Source organism: Eucyclogobius newberryi, unplaced genomic scaffold (genome assembly GCF_026437365.1).
Source record: "Eucyclogobius newberryi isolate DKJ021-1_F unplaced genomic scaffold, fEucNew1.0.hap1 SCAF_8, whole genome shotgun sequence".
In the NCBI taxonomy this organism is placed as follows: Eukaryota; Metazoa; Chordata; class Actinopteri; order Gobiiformes; family Gobiidae; genus Eucyclogobius; species Eucyclogobius newberryi.
The window spans coordinates 15,306,774-15,315,780 of record NW_027316500.1 but is presented as its reverse complement, the minus strand read 5'-3'; the positions used below and the strand labels follow the sequence as shown (position 1 = coordinate 15,315,780).

Here is a 9,007-nt window from a genome sequence, read left to right as displayed (position 1 = left end):
TTACTCAGACCAAAGGCACTTTGACAAGAAGCTAGATTCCTCACGCGCGTGTGTGAGAGCGTATGCGCGCGCACTCGGCCCGCGCGCCACGCTCCAGTGCGCTGTGTGGAGGAGATAAGAGCGCGCGAGGGAGGAAGAGGACGCCAGTAGCAGCGGTCACTCGGATAAACCTTTGCTGCTTCGCTCACATTGAAAGTGCAACGGCGTCTTCACAGAACAGCCTCTGCTCCAGCACTTATGTTCACCAGGTAAGACCGCGTTATCCAGATTTAAACCGATTTAAACATGCGAATGACTGGGAACGTCAACGAGTGGATTCAAAAGCTGCTGCAGCCTGTGCCACTATTGTTTATTATAATGATCAAGTTCTCTGGACCGGACCAGGGAGCTGCAGCAGATGGGAAGACAAAAGGGGAAGCAAAGCAAAAACCAAACAAAGCAGGATGGAAATGTTGGGAAGCAGATGATTTGATCTCTTCACGAAATTGAGGGTTTAGTCTGGCCACCGCCGTGAAAGAAGTTTAAATACAATGTAGTTTATTTGTGATCTTCACTGGATGACTTTATTAACACATGCATTTGTTGTTGTTTTTTACAGTTTATCAATGGAGCCCACGTTGGTTCCTCGGTTCGCGTGGTCTGGTGAAAGTAAACCCATGCAGCCTCCTCCAGACGTACACAGTGTGGTGGTCACGCGCAGCATCCCGTCTGGCACCTGTTTCGGCCCGTGCGCGCTTCAGGGCACAAGTGACAGCATCACTTTCATAGCCCAGAAGTCCAGTGATACCCGGAGCAAAGCCTATGTATTCAGGGTATGAGTGATTATACTTCATTATGTTTATTCAGTCGCATCCTATGTCAAAGCTGTAAACTCTGGACAGACGCCTAAAGGTCTAGTCTGCTGCATGTAGGGCCTCATTCTGACTCTTTTCTTGTTTACAGGTGGACCCCGAGGCTTTCAGTAACTCTGCGCTGCTGCTCTCTTGGTTGCGCCTCATCCAAGCAGCGCGTAACGCACAGGAGCAGAACACAGAGGCCTTTCTGGAAGCAGAGCAGCTTCACATACGCACCACGCGGGAGGTGCGGCCCGAAGAGGAGCTCCTCGTGTGGTACGACGAGGAGCTGTGTCGCCTGCTGGGATTCATAGAGTTGAGGAGAGAGCTCTCTCAAGGTAAAAGGTCTTGTGCGCGCAGTGCTGCACATTCACGTCTACAATTGTCTCACTTTTGTTTCCCCTCACAGACTTTAAGTGTGCCAGATGCAGTCAGGTGTTTGAACATGAATATCCCTTCCTGGCCCACTGCCGCTTCCTCTGCAGCCACATGAGCCCAGACTACACTAAACACATGGTGCACAGCATCAGCAGAAGGACGCACAAAGTGACAGACTTCCACAACATCGCCAGGGATTTGGAACAGAAAAACAAACTGGAGGCGGCTTTGAACGTTTCACCAAAGAAAAGAAAGTATGAGGATACACTTTATCACAAAAGTTTTAAAGCAGTTTTGTTGGAGAAAACAAATATCTCAAATGATGCCAACATCACAACATATGGACAGCCGGCAGTGGCAGCTCCAAGCGCGGATAAAAGTGGATGTAAAAAAGACGACGGGCTCGATACAAAGACGAGTGCACAGTTGGAGACAGGGGAGAGCTCCAACAGCAGCGCATTTTCATTCATTCGGTCCAACACTCACGGAGAAATGAAAAGTGCTTTTTGCAAACCTCTTAAAAGGACCTTTCCTCTCAACATTGCACCACCAGCGGCCTCTAGCGGCGTTGAGGACATGACAGCTCCCGTGGCATCTTCCAGAGCCCTGATGGGATACAACTTGATGACATCCAGTGTTCTGAACACAGATGTGCACAGATCTTTGTCCTCGGCGGTGGCGCTGAACAGTGCGTTCCATTACGCGCCTGAACACTGGTCTCGAAGCATCGGCACAGTTCATCTTCACTCCAAGTCATCTCCTCCGGCCTCTCTCACCGCGCTTCCTCCTACTTTCACTTCTTTTGGTGTTTCTGTGCAAAACTGGTGCGCCAAATGCAACTTGTCCTTCCGCATGACCTCTGACCTCGTGTTCCACATGCGCTCACATCATAAAAAGGAATTTGCCGCCGAATCTCAAGTGAAAAGGAGGCGAGAGGAGAAACTGACCTGCCCCATTTGTCACGAGTACTTTCGGGAACGACATCACCTTTCTAGACATATGACCTCCCATAATTGACCACACCACGGACTTGGACATTATTTATTTATTCATTATTTAACTCAATTAAACTAGTAGTGAATGTAGTCTCTCCACTAGGGGGAGACAAAGGTACGTGCACTGTGTGTTTGCCTGCGTGACTGCCTTATGAAATGTAAATGCGGTCAAATAGTTTTGAACTTTGTGGGGAAAAAACTTTGTTTTTGCACATTTGAACTGAAAAAAAAAATACAAACTGAAAAGCCTTTTGTTTGTGTGTGTGTGTGTTTGTTTGTTTCTCAAGCATTATTGAAATGTGTTTGTTTTTGCTTCCTCTGGTTGATGGTGACTATTCCCCCAGCTTTTTGTCATAGCTTTATTTTGTACAACACAATTAATAAAATATTTATTGAAAAATGTTATTAGGCCTATTATTATCAGTGTCTGTTAAGCAAAAGACAGCTGAACTGATTAACATTTTGTAACAGTTTCTTACTTGATTTGATTCCCACTAAAGCCCTGTTTGTGGCTTAATCAGCTCAGTCTTGGTGCAGATAAATAGCTCTTTCTGTTGCAGGTAATGAGGCAAGAGAAGCCACAAGGTTCAAAAGAAGGTCAAGTCTCTGCTTTTTAAGATCTACCAAAGTAAGCAAAAGGTCACAAATTCTTTATGTGAAAGTTGTTTTTTCCCCCTGTGTTCTTATGATAGTTTTGTGAGCCTCCAGCCTTCAAAACAACATGAAACACACTTTGAACATATAGTTTTCAGGATAACTTTACATTTTTGCTAATTGAAGCAAGTCTTTACTGGTAGTATTCACACCAGCTTATCGTTTCATAACAATGATGACCCTTTAGTACTCAATGCCAATAGTTTTCTGTAATCATGTTGTTTTACGTTGTACTAATTACATTTGTTTTGATGGTTAATTTTGTTGCATGTGGTCACTGCATTCTAACTCATAGAATGGATGTATTATTTTCCCAGGCTGACTTAACGTTGAGGGAAAAAGCTATTCTAGTCTGCACACTAAGGTCCCTCTGTTGCCCAATAATGGCTCTATTGCTGCCCATTAATTGAACAGTCATTTTGTGGAAAAACAAATATTATTCTTGGTTCCTTACTTTTGACTTTCTTTCTTTCTTTCCTTTTTTTGAAAATGAGCCGAGACTGCTGTGGTTTTGCTGCCTGGAATAGACCATTGTGAATAGTCTTTAGTAAAGTGTGCTTGTGGTGGCAAGCTTGGTTATGTGTGTATGCAGATTGTACTGCAAAATATAGAATGTAAAAATACTGTAAGATAAATTAATGGATTATTATTGTTAATAATATAAAAAAATGTGGATCACAATCTCATCTATAGATCACATTTTTTATTCTATCACAATTCATGTACTCATTTGCTTTATATTGTCTTCAAGAGGAAGTAAAATATGCGTCTTCTGAGAGTTCACACTCAGAGCATGAAGAACAGAGGAATATGAATTGCATATGGATATAATAAACAGAAAAGCACTGATGTCAGACTGTCATAGTTGAAGATCCCAATTTAATCGTATATGCTCTTGTTGTGTGTAAGTGTAAGGAACAGAACAATACCTGGTGAAACTATGGTTCAGTCTTACGGTGGTAATATAGTGCCTGAACTTTAACACAAATACAGAAATGGACTTATTCAGGGCCAAATGCTTGTTCCATTGGCTCGATAATTCACTAAATCTATTGGTTCTTTAGTGAGTGGGGCAAACAATCTTGCAAATGAAGGCCCATCTTGATTCTTTTATTTGATCATTAAAAACATCTCTGAAATATGTGACTTCATCACATCAAAATCAAAAATCTAAATCTTTGTTTATTTCCCTTGACAGAGAAGACGCTGAACTGCCTGTTTTTCTTTCATGTGGACAGGCCCAGTAATTGCACAAATATTAACCAAGCCAATCTGCAATCTAAACATTTGACCTGTGCTCCGGCTCAAATCACAACAACACGACCTATTGACCCTTTACTGAACCTTTCCTGAAATATCAAACTGCATTTTTGTTAATGCATAAAACCTGCAGCGTTGTTAAGCATGAGTATTTTACATTCTAGTCAAGGAATGTCTGTGAAATGCGTTATGCCAACCTTTTAAATGTTATCCGAGTGTTGACATTTGGCTTTTTATGACTATTTTTATTCAGCATCTGCAGCCAAGTATTAAATGTAATCCCTTCAGGGTCATGATACTCCAGATTGCTGTATTTTAGAGCTGGACTAATAGCTACACAGCCAGACAGCCAGTATTACATGCAAGTCTATACATTAGGAGTGGTTTCCAGCAATCCTATCGTCATTGAGACAAATTTAGCGTCCAGTGTTTTGCGCAGACATCAAAGCGTGCGTTGTTACAAACAGATGTGGTGCTACGGGGCCGACTGCGACTCCAGGCTAAGAACTCCAAACTAACTAAGGTTAATGATACAAAGGTGCACTGTCATTTTGTTTTCATCCTGCACTTGACTGAAACCATGAATTAGACCTTTCCCTAAACATCCGTGTTAAAAGGCCATTGAAGGGAGCATCCTGCACTTGGGATGTTTAACTGTGGGTCGTAGGCACCGATAGAGAGGAAGTGCATTGTGTTTTGAAGTCGGAGTGGCTCTGGTCTAATTCCCGCATAAGTCTGCTTCCTTCTGCCGCCATTAATCCGGCGCGGCCACATCGTTCGCTGGACAAGAGGCTTTGGTGTGGGGTGGTAATGGCTTCAAGGAGCTTCAGTGGAATGCTGGGTATCTGTGAGTGGGACTTTCCGGCCTTTGTAGTGTTTTAAACGGTCCAAAGAATTAACATAAGACAAACATGTTGACTCAAAATAACACTTAACAGCAATCCTTTAAAATGTATGGAATTAAATTATTTTATTCTAACGCAAAGACACACATTCTTTTATAAATTAAGAAACACATTTATAAAATAGTGTCTAATATAACACAGAGTAACAGAACCTATAAACCCTGACACATTGTCAAGTTTCACATTTAAAATAGAAAAATATTTCTGTTAACTTTCCCAGCATTATAAGGGCACATAAATGAAAGCCAGATGAATACTTCCTTTTTTACATACACAAAACAAGACTTTTAAGTATCCTCAGTCTTGTAAAGACATTACAATGGCATGTTTGTACAATCTGGCCTATAATTATCTTTAGATGAACTACAGCTGTACATAGTATGTAACAAATTAATATATGCAGTCATGTGTGAATGACTGCTGAGCTGCCCGATGACACACTGATAAAGTCTTTCATTGTAGCTTTTGCATCCGAAGACAACACGAGTTTGAACCCGCTGCAAGCTGTTTTTGAACATTAGATCAAAGGGAAAATTCCCTTAAATGTTGCTGTCCATGCAATTTCCAATATCGCCAAAATCAAAACAACTGCTCTGAGACATGTGTAGTCCTGAGCCTGTTCCTGTGGCTGAGACAGACTCCAGACAACGAGTCTCTCCAGGTTTGCTGCCGCGGGACCAACAAGGTGGAAGTAATTTCTCAAGAGGCTATATGTTCCACAAGGAAAAAACATGTCCAGTTACTTCACAAAACCGCAGTAAACCAAAGGTTCAAACCTGTTTTGTCTTTTTCTCCTGTTAAATGGCTCAGCCCCTATCTGCAGGAGCAGGACTGGACAGACATATTGGGGTAGACTTTAAGCACTGGGTTGTTGGCTTCGTCCTGGTACAGCACAGGCAGCGGGCTCATCTTCTCTGGGACACAGCATGGTTCAGGGATCCCAGGAATGATCCCAACAGCTCGGACAATGCTCTGTATGGTGGCATGGTTAGATGGCCTGGTAATCTGCAAAAAGAGAATTGAGTTTAGCAGGGGATATTTACCTTTAAATAACATAGAATATAGTCCCTGTCCTACCTTGGGTAATGGAAAACCACAAGTACCAGCGCAGTAGTAGGCATCAAATGCCTTGGGTGCAATAACCCACTCACTCCAGCCAATATCTGCAAAATCCACCCGCAAGTTTCTCCTAGAACAGGTCCTTTCATGACTCTCACTGGACTGTCTCCGGCGGGCTTTACGCATTGTCTTTTCATCAAAATTCAAAAGTGGAGACTCTTGAGTTGAACTGCCTTTGTGCTTCTTGTCACTGTTCCTCCTCTCGTACCTTTGTCCTTGTGTTGTGGATTCCTCATTGTGAATTCTTACTGAGGCTTTTTCTGCCTCTCTCGACAACTCTGCATCTTTACTCTGGTCCATCACCTTATTCTGACGGTTTAACTTTTTCTTCTGTTTCTGTCCTGGCTTAACTTTAAGTCCAAGATACCAAGAACTTTCCAACATGTCCTCCTTCCTGTACCCATCAGATTTGTAGTTGATGCCCGGTAGCTCGTTATTGTGGATGAGGGCCCTCCTCACTCGTCCTGGAGCAGTGTTAGGTTTGTGTTGTGGGAAATGAGAGGGATCCCCGGCCTCCACAGATGGATCGTATCTCTGAAGACTTGCAGCAACACTGTTCGGTTCTCCAAGCGCCTGATCCTCAGCATACACCAAAAAGTAAGGCAGACTTCCTGTGGAGAGCACCTCCGCAGGACTCCAGTGGTACTGCGAGCCCACGTCCATCTCCAGTGATAGCAGGAGCTGACCCCTGTCCCGTGCCTCCATTATGACCTGGGTCAGATCTTTCATCTGCCACACCCCTCTCTTGTGGGGATGGAAGGTTACGTTGCCTAGGAGTGACCCTGTTGACCCCGAACTGACCTCTGACCCAGATGAGACAGAGCGAAGGAGCAGGCTGACGGACATGGCTGAGTGGACGGCTGGAGAATGACATAAAGAGTTCTTGAAGCGTTTACAGAACCAGGGTTTATGAGGTGGGCGCCGCTCCAACAGGAAGTGAAATGTAACCGAGAGGATGACCTCGGAGTCCTGCAGGGTCGTGAGGTTTACGCTGTACACCGTCCTTTGATCAGAGGGTTCTGCAATGATAATAAATCAGTCAGTGTCACGTGAACAAAGCTCAATATGAGTACATAGACCACTCTTCATTTGCAGATGTAGTCATTAGGGTTTTGTACGCAGAAACCATAAAAACACAATATAGAATTTGTATTTACTATTATTAACTATGTCCTTGCACTTTAGGTTCCAACTGAACTTACAGGTCCCTTAGGTATTTGGAAGAACGTTGCATAATCATTCAGTTAATTTTTACAACTGAGTTATTGTCCATTGTGTAAGAATGGAGCAGAAGTAAAGGAGACTCTTGGGTTACTGTATTAACCCTTTATTCAGACTGCATATGGAAAAGCTTAGTTTAGTTTAAGCTTTAGCCTTTCTCTTAAGTCTAATACAACCAGCACTTTCTTCCCAGACACCAAGACATTATCAACTGATTGAACAGATCTTACATTGTTGTGAAAAGTGCTTTACATCTCGACTTGGATTACACCCCGCCTCTGCAGTCAAAATACAAGCGTGTTATGATATGCCATTTGAGAACTTTGTGGGATATATAAATGCCTATGGGTTGTGTTTTTAAAAACGGCATCAGACAGAGAGAGGCGGCTGATGTAACCCTTCTGACTCCAGGACGCAGTCACACATAACAGGAAAGTGGATGCTGTGGCAGTGGAGCAGCTCCTAAACACCACTGCGGCTTCACACAGGCCGATTGGCACCGCGTCTCATTCGTCCTGTGCTTGATCGGACAGAGCTGAAAACAATTGCTCTTTTTTTTTTTAACATAGCCAAGCTCCCACAGTGAGTGGTAAACCTTGTCTAATGGCGGAGACAACCAGACTTGTTGGTATTTCAAACATTCTGAACCTCAAAGTAGTTTGAAACGTTCACCTGGCGTGGCTCTGAAGCTCCTCACAGTGTTGCCCTCCCTGAGCCGCTTGTCCCTGCGGCTCTTCTCGAACACTCTGAACATGTGTCGTGAGAGCGTGTCCTCCTGCCCCATGTCGTCCGTAAAGTTATCCAATGGTGAATGCGGGACGCGTCTCTCCTGTGCGTCCCCAAAGCCCGCTGCGCCCAGTAAGCACCCGCACAACAGGAACAGGTGCGGGAAAAGCATCTCCAAAAACGGTCAAATCCAAATCTGTCTGTGAGCACGAAACTGTCCGTGGATAATGTCTCTCTAAGTCGCGCGCAGACAGTTCTTTCCACTTTGAGACGCTCCAACGTGATGCGGCTGAAGTCCTTGTGTCGAGGCAACAGTTGGAGCAGTTACTTTTCCATGTGCGACAGTGAGCGCCAGGAGCTTAGTGAAGCTGCCGAGAGCCGCTGACGTATGTTCCTGCCACAGCCAACGAGGGCGCACCAGGGCCGCACCAGGGGCTCACCCACGAGCTCAGGTCAGCGCGCCTCCCGCCCCCCGCGCACAGCCATGATACACTTAATCATGAGGAGCGCGAGAAAAGGAGGACAATTAAGTGAGAAGCGGACTGATCTGGGTCAAAACGTGTTTTATAAAACGCAATGTGTTTGTATCCAGACACCGCAGTCTTTCCACTTCACCACATCACTTCCAGTAAGTGTTTTTGACACATAATTAGCCAAGAAACACATAGGGCTATTGTTTGTTGTTGTTGCATTTTTATGTTGCCCATATTAGACATTTTGTACAAAAGTGACATGTTTTTTCTTTCCAATGCTTTGTTACTACTTGTAATTACTTTGTAATAAACTAACATAGCCTACATAGGTCATTATTGTATATTTTGTTCATCGTACACCACAAGTAAGTCATCTAAAATGGCTTGGTAAGAAGATTCACTGACTTCTTGTCAGTTAATGCAAAAATGCAGAGTTGATAAAC

The 9,007-nt window shown here is 43.8% G+C and overlaps 2 protein-coding genes across 2 annotated transcripts; one reads left to right on the top strand and one right to left on the bottom strand.

Annotated features, from left to right (window-relative positions):
- The first annotated feature begins 602 nt into the window (after positions 1-602).
- Positions 603-2,393, top strand: znf488 (zinc finger protein 488). Its single transcript, XM_072436814.1, has 3 exons — positions 603-812; positions 943-1,171; positions 1,243-2,393. Exons 1-3 carry the CDS (start codon positions 606-608, stop codon positions 2,226-2,228), a joined length of 1,422 nt encoding a protein of 473 aa, XP_072292915.1. The 5' UTR covers positions 603-605; the 3' UTR covers positions 2,229-2,393.
- A 2,680-nt stretch (positions 2,394-5,073) lies between these two features.
- gdf10a (growth differentiation factor 10a) lies at positions 5,074-8,483 on the bottom strand. Its single transcript, XM_072436319.1, has 3 exons — positions 8,038-8,483; positions 6,103-7,163; positions 5,074-6,030 (listed from the first exon to the last, which is right to left on the bottom strand). Exons 1-3 carry the CDS (start codon positions 8,261-8,263, stop codon positions 5,839-5,841), a joined length of 1,479 nt encoding a protein of 492 aa, XP_072292420.1. The 5' UTR covers positions 8,264-8,483; the 3' UTR covers positions 5,074-5,838.
- Positions 8,484-9,007: the final 524 nt, after the last annotated feature.

Coding starts and splice junctions, on each gene's coding strand:
- znf488 (XM_072436814.1), top strand. CDS start 606: ATGGAGCCCACGTTGGTTCCTCGGTTCGCGTGGTCTGGTGAAAGTAAA. Junction 813..942: donor GCAAAGCCTATGTATTCAGG/GTATGAGTGATT, acceptor TCTTGTTTACAG/GTGGACCCCGAGGCTTTCAG. Junction 1,172..1,242: donor GAGGAGAGAGCTCTCTCAAG/GTAAAAGGTCTT, acceptor TTCCCCTCACAG/ACTTTAAGTGTGCCAGATGC.
- gdf10a (XM_072436319.1), bottom strand. CDS start 8,263: ATGCTTTTCCCGCACCTGTTCCTGTTGTGCGGGTGCTTACTGGGCGCA. Junction 7,164..8,037: donor GAGCTTCAGAGCCACGCCAG/GTGAACGTTTCA, acceptor TTATCATTGCAG/AACCCTCTGATCAAAGGACG. Junction 6,031..6,102: donor GTGGTTTTCCATTACCCAAG/GTAGGACAGGGA, acceptor CTCTTTTTGCAG/ATTACCAGGCCATCTAACCA.